The sequence below is a fragment of the Ceratosolen solmsi genome, unplaced genomic scaffold, assembly GCF_000503995.2.
Source record: "Ceratosolen solmsi marchali unplaced genomic scaffold, CerSol_1.0 scaffold30, whole genome shotgun sequence".
NCBI lineage: Eukaryota > Metazoa > Arthropoda > Insecta > Hymenoptera > Agaonidae > Ceratosolen > Ceratosolen solmsi.
In genome coordinates this window covers 3,145,427-3,168,013 of record NW_011948421.1, presented here as the reverse complement: position 1 = coordinate 3,168,013, position 22,587 = coordinate 3,145,427, and the positions used below count along the sequence as shown (strand labels likewise).

Sequence of the window (22,587 nt, the reverse complement as noted above, 5' to 3'; positions counted from 1 at the left end):
TACCTATTGTTTGTTCTTCTTTACTGATCTAATTACCATATAATGTATTAAAAGTCTTCTCTATAACATAAACAATGGAAAAATAGTATTATTGTTGGTTGGTTATTGCTCTATGAACGACAGCTTCCTTCTATTTAGTTTATAAAATCAATTTTATAAACTATAAAACTATATGCTTGTAATATGTTACTCCATAAGTTAAGCTTTTATGGGATTAAATTAATTTTTTTTCGATTTACACGTTGTTCCATGTTCAATGAAAGGCTAAAAAAATTTGTAATATTTTATTTTCCTTTTCTATTTGTCAATAAGAAATAAAATTCAAATGAAAAGTAAAAACAAAGGGAAATAAATCTAAGAGCTTTGACTTCACAATATTATTAATAAAGTACTTCACACGTCTATATACATATATTTTTGAGCATAAATATTATGATATTATGATATTAAAGATCTCGAATATTAATGGCCTAGTTTCATATTCGGCAATTATTTCAATAATGCAAAATCTTAATCAATTAATATATATATTTTTCTTTTTATTGACTTAACAAAATTAAACTTCGATTCGTGGAAAACAAACTTTTATTTCACTTATTTTACATGCATATATTTTTAATAATTTTTCTTCTCAAGTTTAATAAACGTGATAATTTCTTTGTAATAATTATTTCGTTCACTTTTAAAGAAAAATATATTATTTTAATTCTATAATTATTATAATTCTTCTGTACAATTTTAAAAACTACATTAGGTATTCGAAATTTCTCATCATTCTTTTTAACAAATCAATGGTTTTATATTGCTCTGTCAAGTGAGATTGTATGTATAATATCTTCAACTCAAATCCAAATTTTGTAATTTAATTTTTTAATTATTTTTCTGTGAAAGTCATTACTGTATCAAACTACTATATATTAACTATTGAATATTATTATTTAGCTTTTTACAATGGATACTGCCACACTTATAATAGGATTACGTTGGTTTTTATTCAATATGGGTAAATAATTAATCTATATACAAAGAATATTTAAATAACTTTATAAATGTTGATATTATTATTTATGCATTTATTTATTATTTAAAAGTATATATAACTTTTTTATTATCTGGAAAGTAAATTTATAAACCGATTTAATATTCGATAGTTGAAATTCTACTTTCATTATTTATAAAGAATTTTATAAAAATAATAAAATTCAAATTACGAATAAAAGAAGTAACTTTCTTTTTACGAAAAAGTATGTCTTTTTATTAAGATTTTGTTAAACTGAAGTAATTATGTTGCAACATCACTATCTTAAGTATACTTAGATAGTACTTAAAAATAATTGTCTAATATCTAAATAAAAAGATCGTAATAAAACCAAAAAAACTATCGTCTTCAATAATAATGTGAATATTTACTATTTAAACATTTTTTAATTTAGAATCAATAGAAAGTAATTTTGGAAAAATTACCAATATTCCGTTTAATTGAATAGGATACTGAATCACTATTATTTTAACTATCAATTCGTAATGAACTTTGTCCATAAAAAAAATAATACGCATATTCAATCTACAAATATTATAATGAATATATATAAATATATATATATTATATGTGCTTTAAATAATAATGTAATCAATTAAAATTAATGATAAATATAATAAAAACTTCATATACATTAATTTAATGTATCATGGTTGTCAATTAATTTAGTCTATTTATTAAACAATAAACAGCAATTTAACTACGAAATTATCGATGAATTAATCACTGTACATTCTCATTACAAATATTTATTATACTAAAGAAGTATTATTTCATTTCATTAGAATATTCGATTTAGTTGATTAATATTCAGATATCATATATTTGTGAATATATGATAAAAGTTAAAATTATAATTCTTTATTTTTATCAATTAATTAAAAACAATAATTACTCGTGCTAATAAATATGGACCTAAAATCTAATTTCGTACATAAATTAATAATTGTTTATACAAGCATTATAAATAAATTGTAAAATCTTACATTAAATAAAATTTTTATAAAAATAATGTGAAATACGTAAAATAACGTAAAATATTTTATTCATCCTGCGGACTTAATTATTTTTCATCATCATTTTCTATTTACTATTAATTTTCTTAAAATATTAGTATTTATAAGAAGTAGTATTAAAAATTTATTTAATATTTGCTTTCTTAAGAGATTAGTAATCAGAATAAAACAATTATCTTTCCTAAAAATTAATTATAAAATTAATCGAAAAAATTGTTAATGTTTTAATTAATTTGGAGAATAGTACAAATATAATAGAAATATATTATCAGGAGATATAATATATAAATAAATCATCTCTTTATAATAGAATATATATATATATATATATATATATCTAATTAAAAGTATTTAGGCTTAATCACAAGCAATATAATAAATATTTATTTAAACACCATTTCATATAAGTGAAGTATATTATCTATAAGCATAAACGGTGTCATCGCGATAAATCATGTCAATTATTTTTAGAAACGTTCAAGGCTTATAGTATAGTCTTTTCTATAAAATACATTTATCCTTCTATTATTTCATTTTCTCCTGTAATATTTATCTATAACATAGAACATTATTAATTTCCGTTAAAATATTATTCCCGGTAATTATTCGATCACTAGATTTTATATAATATATAGTTATATCATTTTTGGCAATATGCACGTGTAAATTAAAGACTTAAAGATTTCATCATATAAAGGTTTAACAATACCATATAACAATATATATATATATATATATATATATATATATATATATAATAAAACTGTATAAAAAATTTATGAAAATTATTGTGGCATTTATTTTATGAATAATTTCACTTTCAAAAACATTGTAATTGTATCAACAGGAAATAGAAGAGTTAAAATTATTTCTAGAAATTGTAAATTGTAATTAATAATTTCATCTTCTACATTGTATTTATTTTATTTTGAGTCAATTTGCCTCTTACACATAGTATAAAAATAATAAATATGACAGCTATTCAATATGAGAATCATTGTTTCGTAGCATAAAAATTCGTATACAACGGCCTATATATCAGATAAATTAAAAACGTAATAATGATTTTTATATTTTATTATTTAAATGAACAAAGTGTAAGTTTATTCAGGCATTATATTATAAACTTTTATCAAAATAGAAATATTAAAACTAACATGTAATAATAACTGCAGTAGTGGAAAACTAAAGTTTACAATACATTAAAGTAGCCTAACATATAATAACATTTTACACCAATATAATCCTTAAAACTATTACGATGTATTTTTCATATATATTTTTATTTTAAAAAGGAACGAATATATATTTTAGCATTTAAATAATTAATCTTATAATTTGCAAATCAATTCAATAATTAGAAACTAGTGTTTTAGTATTTTAAAATTTACATTATAAGCAATTATTTATATCTTCACTAGGAAATTCTGAAATCTAATAAATCTCATTGATTACAAAAACAAATGTATGAACTTATACATACAAATATTCCAATAATCATACTAACCTATAAAATAAAAGTGGCCATTATTTATTTATAAAATAAAAATGGCATAAACAACAAGATTCGCAAGCAATTACTTTTTATTGATCTGCTGTTTGACGTAATCGTTTATAGAACAATGACATTACACCTTTCTACAAAAACATTTTATTTCCATACTATTTGACAAATTCTTATAGTAAGTATTTTTCGTTCCCGCGCTTATATCAATAAAATAATCTGCATATAAAACGAAGGCACAGAGAAAATATTCGTACATATCAACTATATCGTGACATTATCAAGAATTGTTCATATCCTTATAATAATCCACTTTACTTGTGTATATAATTTTATATAAAAGTATGTTTAGTACGCGTTTACATCGAATTCCAATGTGAAATCATTGTTTATTTTTAATATGTGAAATATAAAAAGATAATTTAAAAGATCAGCAATAATGATATATCTAATATAAACTTGTATATTCTTCATTTTAAACAACAAGATAAATGATGGCAAATAAATATTTAATTGCATAACGATGAAATACTACTAGCAAAGCTATTTAAAACTACTACAGTTATTTGTTATTCGAAAAATAACGATAAACATGAATGAATTTAGTAAACGCTTAGAAAATTTATAAAATTAGAGTATAGATGTAAAATAATTTCAATATTCTTTTTACAAAATTTGTAACTTCTAAATTTATAAAATTAAAAATTGGGTAATTCTTAATAATATTTACTACTCTACGGGCATTTTTATTAAATTGAATATCAAAATTAAAATTATAGTTAAATTTAAATTATAAAAACTTTGATATATCATGATTCAATGATGATAAGAAATGAGGAGAACGTTAATAAACTTAATATGATTGAACGAACAATAATTCTGCAGTGGAAAGAACTATTTTGTTATCCATCTATGTGGAGAATATTAAAATACATTGAATACAGATATAAAATTTGGTTTTCTCTAAGAGAACCAACTTATTTCTCATAAATTTTTAAATCGTTTGTTTAGATACTTGAGATCGGCGCAATTCCACATTCTAAAAAACCATTTAATAGGAAATCTGCTGTTATTAATTGTTTATCTAGTTTTTTGCTTACGTAGTCTTTTGCTTAAATTAGGCCGCGTTAAATTAAGTACATATTTTCGATAGATTAAAGCAGACAAAGTCATATAATTCACCGAAATACATTCAATTGAATTTCTCTATCAGAAACCATTTCGTTTCATTTGCATTTGACTAATGAATAGTAGGGCGCTTATTAACACAGGCAAATTGTGAAAGTGCATATGCGTATTCATGTGTACGTGTCGTTATGGTTTATGCAAGTCGCGGAATGTATTTGATGAAGTGAACAGCTCTTCAATCGCTCTATCCACGGTCGTAATTGAACGCACATGAACTCTCGGGTAATGATTGGAGAGCCTCGTTACGGACTTCGTACGAGTTAATATCCACCGATGCGGCAGTGGCCTGCATCGTTGCAATTATTATAATATTTTGCCTGTGTGTACAGTCTATATAGGATTATGCCATTTAATGTTTATAACATTTAAGACGATGCCGATGAACAGAGGCATTTAGCTTTATAATGAAGAGTACGCGAACACTTGAAATATTAAATGCTAATTGAATGAAAAATCGTAAATATTGCCAGAGTATCGTCATTCTATGAATGAGAGGCTAAACGAAGAAGATAATGATCGAGCAATAATGTAAATGCTGTTCAGGGGATCCAGAAAATAGGATATTTAAATAAGAGGTGAAAAATTTCATGTCAATAACATAAACTGACAAATATCTGTCATCAATTTGTTATAAAATTGACAATTATTGGTAAATAAAGGTTTATTATCTTAAAATAAGTTTAATAATTAAATGTTGTCTCATATTTTATGTATGATTTTATATAATATTAAGTTATCTTTTAAAATTTTCAAAAATTTATTCATCCATTTAGTAAGAGTTAATTATTGTATATTATGTAATTCGCAGTTTATGAATATTTCATACATTTGAAGAATTTATACAAACGATTTCTGCTAAAACGATTATTTTTAGACATGTGTATTTAATGAAATTGTTCTCAAAGTTCCAAAAATCTATAAAATATGTATTACCAAAGCATAAATTTTAGCTATATTTATAACAACGCTAAGCCAACATTTTATGTGACAATTATTAATTTTTCAAATATTATATAATTTAATTGTTTTATTTTAATTGTTATTCGTAAAAATGTAACAATTTACTTTTAACATTAGTTAACATTACCAATCACGGGGTTTCTTAACCATGAGTTTCTCAATCAGACCTACTTTTTATTTAAAAAATAACTACTGCAAATGCACAAAGTCAAATTAAGCAATATCAATATTGAAAATGTAACATCAGCAAAAAATAAATCAATAAAAGTTGTTAAATATTTAGTTAATATTATTTTAAGCAGTCGTCAAGTTATTTTGTTCACGGTTGTATGTATCTTTGGTGGTCGGTAAAAATGTTTCTAAAACTACTGGTTTTATCTATCATATTGATTGTACAAGCTGAAGGTTGGTAGTCTTTTCGAAAATTTATAAATTAAAATTTGACTTTTGCCAATACGAAGATTACGTGAATATAGAAATTGTTAGAGAAAAATATAACAATGCATATAAGTTTAAATGTAATATAATTTTTAACACCATCTCTTTTTTGAATTTATTTTTCCAGAATGAAAGTGTTAACGAATGAGTTAATTCCTATTACTTCTTCAATCATTCTTCAAAATGTTTTAAACTAAAAAAAAAAAAAAAAAAACCATCATATAATTAAAATAAATAAATCAATTTACTTAATTAAGATACTTAATTTCTACTTTCATGATTCAAGCTTTATATTAATTTCCAATTAAAACATAAATGTTTTGATATAAAATAAATGTTAATTAAACTAATACTCGACTATTTCATATGAATATTCATAAAAGATTTATTATTTTATTGTTTCAATTGGCTCCTAAATTACGCTTATATAATAAATATTTTATTTTACAGAACAACTGAGAAATCGATCCAAATTAGCTTGCTCCGGTCGCGCACACTACAATGTGACCCTCACCGGTTATTATCCAGATTATACTAGTGATGACGAAACTGACTATCTTGACACGAAAGGCAAAAAACTTCGTTCCTTACAGGTGCGTTTTATTTTCGTAAAGAAATTTACATTTTTATAAATATGTCTTTTCCTACATGGCTGTAGTTTCTTAAACTGTTATTTACATCTCTGTTTTGAATATTTAGTTAAGATATATTACTTGCTAATAGCTTAAAACCAATATTGTTAATTATCTTTAAATTATTAATGTGTATATCTAAATATTCAATCTTTAATTAAAACTTAAAAAAAAAAAAAAAAAAAAAAAAAAAAAAAAAAAGAAATATGTTAATATAGGTAAGATTTATAATTCTGTTGATAATTATTCACTTGTAACGTAATATTGGCTGTTGACGATAGAATAATTAGTAATTCGTTCGTAAAACTTAATTCATTGAATAGTTTTATTAATTTTTTTATGTTTAATTGTTTGATTAATATTATACTTCTTCGTAAGCATTATGATTTAAAGAAATAATATTCCAAAATTGAGTGAAAAGTATCAATAATAAAAACAATGTTTAGAGCTAAAGTAAAATTGTTTAAATTTTTTTTATACATTTTCCTGATTGTTTATATAATAATACTCTTTAAGCTATTTTATGTTTGCAAACGTAGCTACTACAATGTTTGAAAAATTTGTATATTTTGTATTTTATATTTTCAACGGTAAAGTATAAAAGAAATGTATTGCTAAAAGTAATCATGCATAAATTTTTATATTAAATGGCATTACTATTTATTTTTTTGTTAAATTTTTTGTTAAAATATGTCGACTTTGTTTGAATATTACTTTTCCATTACATACATCAACATTCTAATTTATTATTTGTTTTCCTCAAATATTTGCTACCAATAATCTTTAACGTGACAAATGACTTTTTAAAAAACTTAAAAAGTAATTATTTCAATATGATTATAATAAACAATTATTTCTGGAAGGACTTCATTGATGGAAGAGCAGAATATGTGACAGTTGCTATGGATGAGATATCGAAGTTAATATATGGATCAGTTATTTGCGTTCCAGAACTAAACGAACATTATGGAAGAATAATTCCACTACAAGTAAGACAGTAGGCAATTATTGCTACAAAAAATTTTTAAAATTAAAAAAAAAAATATTAATTTTATATAATCAATTTTATATAAAAATATTTTTCTATTTTTCTAACTTACTTAGATAAAACTATTTTGTTGTATAAATAAAAAATTTCTGTTATTGACTTAGTTATTATTATTTAAATATGGTTTACTTGGTTATTTTTAGTTAATTGTTTGATAAAATTGTAATTGGCTTCCACTATAATATTTATATAATTGTACAATAAAACAATTAAATAGAAATATAATAATTCATAAAAATAAAATTTGTATTTAAGGATTGAAAAGTTAAGTAAAATATCACGGATTATATAAAATATCTGTTTATTCTATATATTTTTATGTATTAAAAAAAATATATATATATATATATATATATATATATGTAATTATTTAATAATTCATAAAAATGCATTGAATAAACCGATATTTTATATAATATCCGGAATGTGTTGCAGTAATTCAATCTATCGATCAGTCATTAACAACTTTTTTCATATCTCATCTCTATTAAACGCGTCGTTATATTTTACAATTAATTTGAGATATTTATATTATATAATTTACTATACTTGCAATTACAAATTGTAAATTCTTAATTAATTATTAAAATATTATAAAGTTACAATATGTATATAAATTAAGAAATTTAATAACGATTTCAGGTGAGAGATCATGGAATAAATTTAAAAGGCAAAGGTTATTCTAGATTAGATATATGCGTAAGATCCGAAGCTGATAGTTATGATAATGCCGTAAATCGTCTTGTTACAGTGTACACTCAAGTCTGAGGTGATTAGTTTTTTTATTAGCTTACGCAATGTATGACAAATAAAACATTTTATCGACAATAATTATAAAAGCATAGTAAAATTCTTAAACTAGAACATGTAAAAATGCTTTATTGATAAAAAAAAATTTGATTATTCTTAACACATATTGTTATAAATATTTAATTCTTATAGTGTATATATAATTTTATTTACTCGTCTACAAAATTTTAAATGCTCTATTAAAATTGTTACAATTTTTAAGATAATATAATTATAATATAATCGACTAGTATCTTTACAATAATATGTACAATTTCTGAATTACATATTACAACATTTTCATTTGCATTCTAAAATTTTAAATGAAATTAAATTAAAAATAAACTCTTCAACAATTTTTTATATTATATTCTATTTTTAACTTGATTTTTTTAATCATCAAAACCTAGATGGTTTAGATATATATGTGTGTGTGTGTGTGTGTGTGTGTGTGTGTGTGTCAGCGTCCGTGTCTGTGTTTAAATGCATGTATGCTTGTGTACGCATTTGTGCATTTGCAGTATTAGCATTTTACAAGATTGCAAAATCAAATACATTTTTTCCGAGTCTCAAGTTTAATTACTTCATCCGGAAATTATTTAAATAAATTTATATATAATTGGTATATTTGAAATTGAAAGTAAATAGAAACCATAAATGTTACAAACATTTTTATTACAAACAGAAAAAATTTCATTAATTTTTATTAACTAGAAATATAAAACGTAAAATATCATTCAAATTAATATACATACAAAAATTGTTATAGTATATTAAAATAATATAATAACGATATTTTTCCTCGTACTGCATAGAAAATTTTAATAAAAGTAATTTTAATAAATCTTGATAAAAATACAAATCATATTAATTGATTTTGTTAATTGATTATTAAAACCTTTCTTAATATTTTCTATTTACCGGGTGAAATCATTTAATGTTTATCAACTATTCCGTACTTTTGAGTAGATAAAATACAAAAAATATATATAATTCACATTTTATTTTTATTTTATTATATGTATTATACTAAATTTCTATATTAGCCATAAACTATGAAATAATGATGTTTTTCATTTAAATTCTAAGTGGGCAAATTATTCATATTTAAATACATTCAATATTACATAATTTTCTTTGTGGGTAAATAAAATTTTTCATATCGAAAATTAAGAATTTGTTAATAACACGATAAATAAATAAATAACCAGTTGCAAATAAAAAAAAGGGAATTTTAAAAATATTAAAGTAAAATTCGTTAAAATGTAAATATTCCTTAGAATTGTACTTTTAAATTAATTAAATATTATAATTTAATTATTTTATATTAAAAAATATAAATATAGAAAACGAACATATAAATATTTCATCTTTGTTCATTTTATGGCAATTTAATTATCTTCAACTAAACTGATAATAATAGCATAATATTTAAAATATTTTACAAGTATTGTCAATCGATAATAAATATAAGTTAAAACCATAACTTTAATTTCCTTTGTTATTTTATTCATATATTTCACTTAATTACATAAACTACGGCAAATATACGTTGTATATTTATATATTTTATTATTAAAACTTAAAAATTTTTAAATTTAAAAAGCTGTATCTATTGATTTATAAAACCAAAAATGAGATAAAATTTAAAAATATTTATTAAAATATTTATTTTATAATATAAGCTTACAACAAAATTCCAAGAAATAATACGTATACTATTGGTAATTTTAAAAATTATCAATATTTATGACAATATAGTTTTTCTCTATTATATTTTTGAATCGATTCATTTATATTCTTATCATAGTAGTATTTTTGGTCTATGCACTACGAAGTTAATCGAACTGTCCAATAATCCGTTCTTACATGTACTCATAATAATACATAATAATATAATACAGTAAAACAATACTTTGATTAAAATTTCCCAAAACTGATTGTATCAAACTTATAAACTGAAATACTCGAACTAAAGCAACCGTGTATGTTCACAATTACAGGTACTTATATTTAAAAGACTTGTTAAATAATTAGAAGTAAAATCTCTATTTTAAATATTTAATATTTATATTAATTTTTATTATAAATAAGCAAACACTTTTTATCTTAGAAATTAATTTATAAATAAGTATGAGGAATGTAATAGAAAAATATCATAATAATAAAATCAATATGGAAATCATGGTAAAACTAAATTTTCGTAATTTACAATAATATACAAGAAAATAACTTTTTATAATGAATGTGCATATAACTTGAATATGGATTTTCCAAATGTACTGAGCGAAAATTAAAAATATAAATTCTTATAGGAATCATTATTATCCTAACAATAAAAATAATGTTGGTGACAATGATAATGTTACGCAATATTTTTTAATGTTAATATTTTTTTTATTTTTTCTAATTACATTAATATTAGTTTCTGTTTTATTTTTCAGTTCTATGGGCACTTCTTCCTTTTTAGTTAATAATATATCTTTTAAAATTCGATAAATTAATAGACATATATGAATTTATTGAATTTATAGCATTATAAAACAAACACCTGATTGTATAATATTAAAGTCTTCGTATCAATCAATAAAATTTCTGAATTCCATTATAAATATAGTTTAAATTTATGTGGACATTCAACAATAATTAAAGAGAACAATGGGCAATAAAAGTTGAGAAAAAATCGAAATGAAAGTCACGTGTATAAGCTTAATAAATTTATAAAGATTACAGAAAAAAATAATTAGCGCGTCGATATTCTCTGACCTCATCAAAGCATTTACTATAAATTCACACGAGAGCGAGTTCATCCTCTTATTTTACAGCCGAGAGTGATTAAATTACACTTGTTCGTAGCCTAACAACTCGTTAAATACATTTCAAGTGAAAACGGAATCATCAACATTCAAAATATCAATGAGTCAAAATGGAAAAAGCACAATTAATAATAGTAATTTTTAAATTTTTTGTTTTCCTATCAATATCAGCTGCATTTTTTAATAATAAAGGTATTCGTTATACTTATAATAATATATAATATTTATATCATATATTATATTTAATATTAATATTTATATATTTTTTTTTTCAATACAATAAAATAATTTGAATAATTCGATGCAAAGATTACGTTAAAATTTAGGGAAATTTGGCAAAATAAGCGACTGATCTTCTAAAAATATAATTAGCAATTCTTGATTGTCTACTTCATATAGTTTTTATAACAATCTAAAATACATCATAAAAAAAACCTTATCTTTTGCATGACATTTTTTAAATAAATATAAACTACATGTAAAATTTTAATGAAATTTTTATTTCTAGGTCTTTTATAAAATTAAATCGTAATACAGAATTTGAATTAAAAAATAATTTATCATTCATTATAATATTGTGACGTCACTTAAATTTTCATTTAATAATTCACTATTATTTATTTCATCAAATAATGAAATTCAGAGCTAAATTAATTGATTAAATTATTAGTTAAACTTTTCTTCAATTTTCTAAAATTTAAAAGTATCGGCGTGCCTTTTATTTTTATTTAGTTGTTTTTTTTTTTTTTTTTTATAATTATTACGTCAAATATAATATTTAACTTTTTCTGAAATTATTGTTAAACTAATATATGTTAGGTACATTATTTTTTACAAAATATGTCATCTTATTTCGTATAGTAAATTATAATAATATTAATTTTATTTAATTTTATGTACATAAAGTGTAACTTGTTGTTCAAATAAATTTATATTGAAAATAAATAATGAACAAAATTAATAAATATACGCTTCCCTTCAAGAAAATTTAATACAGTATTAATACATATTTAATACATTACAGGTTTAAAACATAAATTTTTTTTTTATACTTCACTCCTAATGTATAATAATATATTTTTCATTCTTTTAAAGATAAAACATAAAGTTCAAAGCATTTCAAAGGCATAAAACTGAATATTCAATAATTTATCCGCAGTCATTGATTTAGATTGAAAGTAATAATAACAATATGGTTTGTTAGTTATTGATTTATCCAATACGTTTCTTGGAATTCACGTAATAGAAAAAAATTTACAAATTTTTTCATATTCATAAGTTTTTTAATCTTAATAGTTTGCAAAATTGAAATCACAATTACATGAATTTTCCTTTTCAATTAATTTACAATGAAATTTAACCTGCAACTATTTTATATCGGATTTAAATTAGAAAATAATGCTGTTGTTTTCCACATTTTATTAAATAAATATAATATCTGATAACAAATTATTTTTATTTTTATTACTTTCAAACAATTAATATTAGACTTTTAACGTGCGAAAATTTGAGAATTACTTTTTGTTAAAAAAAGAATATATATATATATATATATATATATATATATATATATATATATATATAACATAATAGAACTTGTCTTAGTGTGCGTAGGTAAAAAATTATTGACTTGTCCAAAGTTTATCAGTCGCACGGAATGGAAAGCACGCAAAAGTTATGGTTCCGAACCTTTGATATATATTCCCACGCCGTACGTTGTTGTCCATCATGGTGGTATTGACCAACACTGTTTCAATGAAAGCTCATGCTCACATATAGTGAAATCCTATCAAAATCTGCACATGGACAAGAACCATTGGAATGATATTGGTTATAATTTTCTCGTCGGCGAGGATGGTAATGTTTACGAAGGACGAGGCTGGGATTCTGTCGGTGCTCATGCACCTGGTTACAACACACAAAGTATTGGTGTATGCATGATAGGCAACTTCAACAGTGAGTGCTGATATGTATAACAAGAATAAGTTAGCTTATAATCTAACATTATCAAATATTATATAAATGCCAGTGCTCGACGATTATACACACACGCGCGCGCGCGCACACGTGGTCGCACACATATATGTAGATTTACATATGTATTTACGAATTTCGCAGATACACTACCCAAACGACCAGCGCTAAAAGCTTTGAAGTCTTTCATTAAATGCGGTGTAGGTTTTGGGAAGATAGCTAAAGATTATTTTTTAATTGGTCATAGACAAACTCGACCGACTATTTGTCCTGGACAGGCACTATATGAATATGTGAAACATCAACAACATTGGATAAGTAAACCAAAGCCAATTTTTAATAATGAAAGTACAATTACCACCTATCAGTATGAATCTCCTGAATGATTCTACTTTTAATAAGGCGACAAAGACAGTATTTCTGTTTACTTTTATTAATTTTTATCTAATAATAAAACAGAAAATCAAAAAAAAAAATTAATTCTGTCTTATATACAAACAGTACTTACTCAATCAGAGCATAAATAATAATTATAAATAATTTAGATGTTGTGTAAGATTATAAATAATTGTTAATATATTAATTAATTTTAAACATTCTAATTTTAATTAAAAGAAATTGTATTTCAGAGATAAAGAAAAAATAATGAAATAAGAAAACTGTATATAAAATTAATGCAATTTTCGATCTAAAATAAATAAACATTTAAATAACGATGTTTATTGAAATTTTGTACGCATATTGGTATTGTTACTGCATATATTTCTACACGTATAATTCTTAAATTATTATTCACATTTATCATTGTTTAACATAAGGTAGTTAATGATTGAAATTTTTATACATTTGTAACTATTCTATATGTATTATTTCATTATATTATTAGTGTATCTTACCATTAATATATAATTCCAAGTCGTTAATTGTAATAATTTGACATTAAGTGTAATTTTTAATTGAATTCCATAGATATAGTTCCAAGCATATCTCATGCTTCCAATTATAACAAAATATTGTATTTTATAAAAAAACTTTCATTTTAAACATGAATTGTAATTAGGTAGATTAACATTTAGGCTATCATAAAAAAAATCAAATTGTTCCATTGATATCCGTTGATCAAATAAGTTGTTACGTTTTTTAAAAATATTGAAATTGTTAAAAATATATAAAATTATGTAAATCTTTTAAGTTTACTGGATTTTTTACGATACAAAACACATTCAGTTAAAAAAAGCTAATCACGATTTAAAAATCCACAAAATGCAATATTTTATAACCGATTCGAACCATTTAATTAATCGACAGAACACAATCATTCGCGTCAAAATTTCTATTTTATTATATTCTTTGTTTTATTTTATATTGAATTTATAATTATATGCTATTTATTAGTATGAGCTTAAAAAAATGATATTACTTCATGTTTGGCGGGAATTACATTAGTTAAATTTGTTGATTTATCTACTATTTTAAATCGATTACTAGCCAAAAAATTACCTTCCACACTTTCATAACATTATTTTTTCAAAATAGACTTTCGGTAGGAGAATCTTTTATTCTTTATATTTGTAGATTATACTTAATATATAATATCGATTAATACTTTGAATAACTTCACTTTAAGATATTATATAATGAAAATATACAATTATATTTATCGTTATATTTTGCGAAATTCATCTTCTCTATTCGGCTTTAAAAATGTTCATTAAAACAACTAAAATATGATCATTCGGGTGTTAATTATCGAGAACATTATTAAACATAAAATTTCTGAAATATTTATTATACATGTAATCTTAATAAAATCTGAAGTCACATGATTATATCCATGATGATTTACGCACTGGATTTATATAGAACTAGGAAGGAATGATTTAATAAGACGGAACAAAATTTTCAATATTAATTCATTTTTTAAATAAGTATTTAAAATAGAATTTGTTTGTAGAGGGAAATTTCTTTGATATGATATCTTATTTTATGCATATAATACACGTGATAATTTTTTACTTTTTCATTTCATTACAAGATATTTCTTGTTATCTAGTTTATATTTACTCAAATTCCTCTGATAACTGATAGGGTTGTATATAACTTTACTTTTATACTTACTTTATTCTTATCGCCTGTGCTTCCCCTCCAGCGCAGGGAAAAAATTCATCGGTGGATTGGCCTATGGCCTCGTAATCGTTAAATGCAACTCGATACAGAATGCAATAAGAGCATAAATATGTAAAACATAATGTTCGCAGAGAACTTCTTAAAACAATTAATTGAGCAAACTAAAGTGATCGCAAAAGCTTAAACAGAATTCATAGAATTATCATTTCGTAGATTTAAGTTGGAAGCGTAAGATATGCAAGCAGGCACAGTTCAAAGAAGATGAAAGTAAATAAGGTCAATTATTTTTAATAGAAACGAAATTTAATTAAATAGAAATAATAAATTATATAATAATTATTTAATAATTAATTATTTAACAATGGCTTGGAAATTATTATTATTATTAGTTTTGCTATCGTTAATGGAAGCAACAATCCTGAATCAAAATTTTGTAGATGGTAAGGTATTTACATACAATAAAAATCTTAAAAATACTGACGAAATCATTATGTAATCGTTTATTTAGTTTTAGTTTTAGTTTTTTAATTGAACGATTAATAGAATAACTCTTTATAAATATAATTATAGCAATAATAGCGAATTACAATCCTAAGTAAAATACAATTCGTAGATAAAAACATAACAGAAGAATAGCAAGCGTATAATAGTTATGTATGTACAATAAATATATTAATAACACATATTAACGAATATGTTGAACTTTGGAGAAATATGGACTATTGGAAACGTAAATGTATTTGCCAATTAGTTCTCGAACAATCGTGTTTTTAAGCATAATCAGTATATAAATTATTACTAATTACTACAAATTCCAATGATTGTTTCTACATTTTGAAAAGTAAGACTTTGGATATGATGTTGAGTACTCAAGATGTACTCGACTGTAAGAGATGGCACCTTGATGCATGATGAAGTGTAATCGAAGTGACATATTAAGTTTTACTATTTTATACGCGTCGTGATCCTCGCAATTACATTAAAATAAACATTTTATTATAACCAAATTATAACATTTGTCATTATTAAAATAAACGTAGGCCTTTACGAGAACCATTTGAATAATTCAACTATACAATAGAATAATACAATAATAATTAAAAAAAAAAAAAAAAACATGAAAATTTATATAATTATATAATGTATTATATTATTTGTTCAAAATAATTAAAGGTTGATAGATTTCGTGAATTTTTACAAATTTTCAATTGGTAGACCTAGATGTATTGAAAAACAATTTCTGGTCGATTTTTTAATTCAATTTCTCTTCAATTATGCAGACATAAGTCAGATTTATTTTTCAAACACTTCTTATAATAATTTTGATAAATAATGATGTATAGATATGATGCCTTAAACCATCATTACTATACTTTCAAAAATTATTTTTTTTCTGAACTTTTAACCCATACAAATGAAATATGCATGAAACTAATTATCTGAAAAAATACTATTACTTATTTAAAAATTTAATTAACTTCATCAATTATATCTTTGTTTAACGTTTAAGATATTCTCTTTTCTAATTCAGAATAAAATGAATATAATGAGAAATACGTTGATTAATGTTGAAATTTTTTGTTGCTATTGTTCCTTGCATATTTGGAATGATTAATAGAAATCAGTTTTATCAGAAGATCCGAATGGGGAGCTACAAAACAACGTGATGATGTAAATCCATTAAAAATAAAGCCGCCAACTCATGTCATCATTCATCATTCAGCTACTGATACATGCACTACAAGAGCAGTTTGTCAAGCAAAAATTCGAGCTTTTCAAGTAAAACCATTATTTCACTTGTCTACATAAATATGAAATATTTTTTGCCCTTTAATTATAGAAGTTGAGTGATACTATAAATGTTTGATTTAACGCCATGACGAATATGGAAGATGCACAGCCATGAAAATATTTTACAGCTTATATTTATACATAAAAACTGCTATTGAATTTATTGTACCAATTTTTTAAAAATAATAATTTTACACGAAAGTAAAAAAGAAACTGTATATAATAGATGAAAATTACTTTTTCTATGAACTGTCGTAGATTTATTAAAACACATTTTACTGATTACACAATATACTTAACAAACATTAACAGAACGTACAACCAAAAAATCTATTTATACGCATATAAAAAAATAATGGATAAATTCTATATTATAATTATAATATATTATATTATAATTATAATACATATAATATAATATAATATAAATATTATAATATATGTAAGAAAATATAAAATACTGTATTATTATATATTATTATTAAATTTTATATCTATTCTTTTCATAAACAAAAATAAATTCGGAAAAAATATGCATTTTTCAAAATAAAAATGAATGAATGTTAATGAATATCAATGAATATTTTCGTTTACTAAGAAGTATTATTTAAAAAAATTGATTTATAATGATGTCTACAAATTTTATGTATTATAAAAGAAATTTAAGAAACGTTCTTTATGAATGGAAATAAATTATGAAAAAGTAATTTTCAATTTTTTACTATATAAAGAAAAATTAAATATTCAATAGAATACAAATTGAATATATTCAAAATAATAACTTATCTTTTTTTAAGTATATCAATGTAATAGTTAACAAAGTATATATATATATATATATATATATATATGTGTGTGTATATATATATATACATGAATCTATTAATAAACATAATGCAAGCAGCGGTAGTTTATATAACTGTTTCAAAAAGTCTACCATCAAGATTTAATTTGTTTTCAAAATGTACTAATGAAAATAATTTATTAAAATTAAGAAGCTGCACACTTAATTATATAAGTCCAAACTCAATGTAAAATCCGTCAAAATATCAAATAGTACGGTAAAAAGTTCAAATAAATGATTAAGTATTTACATTTAATTATTATATAATATCGTAAATTTTATCGGTGCAGAAATATCATATGAATGACAAAAAATGGAAGGATATTGGCTACAATTTCATTATAGGTGAAGATGGAAATATTTATGAAGGCCGAGGTTGGGGAAAAAATGGTGCGCATACAATAGATTATAATAACAGAAGCATTGGCATTTGTATTATTGGAACTTATCAAAGTAATAATTTTTGCCATTAATTAGATAAATTTACAATATAATTGATAATATTGTGTGAAAGATCTTTCATTATTTATGATAAAAATTATTCAATCGTTTATGCGAAGAGTATTGTTGTAATAGAATAGAAACACAATTTTTTCATATATCTCTGTACTTTTCTCATTACTAAATATATAATATATTTTTATACATTACTATATATATATATATATATATATATATATATATATTATTAAATTAAATTAAATTAAATTAAATGCATTACTAAATATATATATATATATATATATATATACTTATATTAATTGATTTAAGTGCTGAATTTTGTAGATCGAATTCCAAATATTGTTGCAATAAAAGCCATAAAGAATTTAATTTCGTACGGAGTTACCACTGGTAATATCAGTAATAATTATATTTTAATTGGCCATCGGCAAGCAGATTCAACATCTTGTCCTGGAGAGAAACTGTATCAATTTATTCAAACCTTACCACATTGGATGAACGATTTAAATAAAATATAAACAACTTGTTTTATATTTGAATTTTAAACTATTTAATTATTTGTATTTACAATTATTCGAAACACTATAAATAAATTTTTTATTTCATAATTCAGACCGAAAATAATTTTTAAACATCATTTGATGTAAATATCGAGCAATAAAAGATATTTGCAATACCATTAATTTCACTATCAACAAATTTAAGTCAAATTTAATTTAATTTCATACTTATTAAAGCTAGTTTAGCATAAACAATGGATTCAAGTATTAAACGGCGATATAAAATCAAATTTGAATTTTTTAACATTATTTTAATATATTAGTTAGTTAATCATAATTGTTTACTTTCAATTAAAGAAATTATGATAATTAATAGTAGTAAGATCGGTGCTTATTCGTGTATTACGGGCAATCGACCGATGAAAGTAAAATCCTATTTATTAAATATTAATATTATATATATATATATATATATATATATATATTTTTTTTTTTAATTAAGAACATTTGAACGATCTTATTTATGAATTTTAGATGAATTTTAATATAACCTACAGTATAATATAAAAAATGTTATGATGTTTTTTCAATGCAATGATTGAAAATAAGTCAGGATACAAAAATTACTTTGTATAACTTAAAAATAATTTAAGAACAGTAACATACAAATTCGTACGTACTAAAATTTGTAATAAAATTTTATTTTATTTATATTAAAATTCTTTACATACCATAAGTTCTGAGAATATTATTAAAATGCAAAATTTGAAAATAAGCTTTATTTAAATAGAAAAATTATATGTAGAAATAACGATATATATATTTCAACTCATATGAGGATAGTACAAAACATTTATTTCAACTCTTATTGACAATTTTTATATTCTTAATTAAAAGAATTTTAATTTAACGAAATTATTGTAGAATATGTCTATTATGTTGATGCAAATGATTTTATTATATTATATTATATTGATTATTGATTATTTGAATATTGATTATCAATAAAAATGATTTATTTTATTATATTATATGCAAATGAATTTATTATATTCTAAATAAACATCAAGCCGGTGTATTAGTATTTAAAATTTTTTAAATTAGGCTATTTCACAATTGCAACAAACTATAATATTTTTTATACTTACTTTATTTAATGAATGAAATTAAGAATTAAATCAACAATTATACTATTTTTTTTATTGTATGGTTTTTAAAACAAAAATTTTGATTAAGAATTCAAAATTAACAAATATTTGCAACAAAAAGGAAATACATATAATTTTTAATATATAATAAGATATTTTTGTTGTTCATACAAATCAAAACTTTATAATAATGCATTATTACACATTTACAAAGCTTTTTAATGAAAGATAATAAATATCAGAAAAATAACTTCTAGAATTTTCGTAGAATTATAGAATTTTAGAAAAACTGTCGATATATATAAAACATATTTATATAAATATTAGAAAATTTAAATATTAGAATTTCTTATTGGGAAACTATATTATTGTAATAGAGCGTATTTTTATCTCAAAAAAATAAAGAATTTTTAAATATCGAATAAAAATACGATATGATACGATTATCCTTATATTATTGAATTTGAAACAACGACGAAATTATAAAAAGGAATAATCTTACGATATAAATTTTAATTATTACCAATTGCTTGTTAATTATAATAATGAATGACTAAATAATAATAATTAATAGCTAATGAATAATTAATCAATAACTAATTAATAATTATTATTTGTTAATTATAATAAAGTTGTGTTATAAATCGAATTAAAAAAAATAATTTAATTATATGTAAAAAATTTTTTCAATACTTTGAATGTCATAATATTATTGTGGAAAATTGTAATTTAATATTTTTAATTCTGGTATTTTCTGGGATATATAGAGAATGTTTTGATTTCAATGTCAATTGGCACGTTATAACGATTTTTTTTTTTTTGTCTAAATAGAAATTTATCCGCAAATAATCCTTTTTACGCTTGCCACGTACTCTAATCTCTTGAATGATGGTTTTACATTAAAAGATTTTCTTTATCAACTATTTGAAAAAACAATTCAATAAATGTAAAAAGTATTACATAATGACTTTACAAATATTCTGATTAAAAAGAAATTAAAACTTTTTATTTTAGAAATATTTAAGTAAAATATTATGTAATAGTAAATGATTATAATAACACTGAATTTATATTAACAAAGTCGTAATTATTTGTATACCTTATTAATAATTTCATATTCAATGAAAGAATTATAAAGAAAAGAAATTATTTTTTCAATTACATATATATTGTTAAATACATTATTATTGTTGAATATGCGCGATGTTAATAGAATAGAAAAATGCAAATAAATGGCAAAGAAATGAATTCATTTTTGGTTAAACTTACATTTTGTTTAAATAAATGAATAAAACAAGAATAAAGAAAGTATAAGCATATGAGTACTTTAATCCAACTAGTTTGACAAAATAAAATGCAAATATAAAAAATCATCATTTTTGACAGTTATTATTATTTATTATAATTCTTTAATATATTTACTTTTTATTATAAAAATAAATCTCATAAAATAACGTAAAAATTAAAAAGATCTGCCTACTTTTTTTTTTCATTTATAATCAATGGAAATGTCATACTAGCGAATGCAAACATTCGAATTTTTATTAAATTTGAAGGACTGACATTTGAATGAAAATAGAATAGAATTGAAATATGATAAACTAAAAGATTCGATAAGTTGGAAAGTAAATGAAAATGTATTGAAAGTAATATGTAAGGGACGCATAAAATATAATACATACAACTACTAAATTACAGTATAGTAAATTTTAATTTCAATTATACTTTTTGACATCAACGGATAAATAATATGACCCTATACTTCTATAACATAGAGTTAAATATACTTACAACTATTGATATTGCAAAAGTTGAAAAGAATCGGAGTAAAAAAATTCTCAGAAGAAATAAAGAGAGAGAGAGAGAGAGAGAGAGAGAGAGTGAGTGAGAGAAGGAAAATAAGAGGAAGCAAAGATACATCGGAACAGTAAATTAAGGGCATTATGGGTAATCGAGAATTTTTTTAAAAATAAAAAACATGGTAATTGTGCGTGTGAAAGGTCGACACAAATATACTATGAATATATTATTGATTGTGCAAATATAAACTATATATTTATATAATGAATTATATAATGATATAAAACATTTAGTGATAAAATAAAGAGATGAGGTTTATAATATGAAACAAAAATATGTATTGAAACGATTTGTGACGGTTGAAAAATAGAACGTATGCGCACGCATGGATAATTTAATATTTGGCACGTAAGATATAAAATTACAATTAAATTTGATGAAAGTTCTTAGAATCGTTAAATTGAAAGGTTGCAAAACTAATGCAATTTGGAAGTCGAGAGTTACGGAAAAT

At 21.9% G+C, this 22,587-nt stretch overlaps 2 protein-coding genes across 2 annotated transcripts; both read left to right on the top strand.

Annotated features, from left to right (window-relative positions):
- Window positions 1-11,522: 11,522 nt before the first annotated feature.
- On the top strand, window positions 11,523-13,790 carry LOC105361647 (peptidoglycan-recognition protein 1-like). The gene is made up of 3 exons (XM_011498898.1): window positions 11,523-11,622; window positions 13,036-13,386; window positions 13,549-13,790. Exons 1-3 carry the CDS (start codon window positions 11,541-11,543, stop codon window positions 13,788-13,790), a joined length of 675 nt encoding a protein of 224 aa, XP_011497200.1. The 5' UTR covers window positions 11,523-11,540.
- A 659-nt stretch (window positions 13,791-14,449) lies between these two features.
- LOC105361646 (peptidoglycan-recognition protein SC2-like) lies at window positions 14,450-19,146 on the top strand. Its single transcript, XM_011498897.1, has 5 exons — window positions 14,450-14,456; window positions 15,745-15,798; window positions 17,150-17,310; window positions 18,457-18,619; window positions 18,953-19,146. Exons 1-5 carry the CDS (start codon window positions 14,450-14,452, stop codon window positions 19,144-19,146), a joined length of 579 nt encoding a protein of 192 aa, XP_011497199.1.
- The last annotated feature ends 3,441 nt before the right edge of the window (window positions 19,147-22,587 follow it).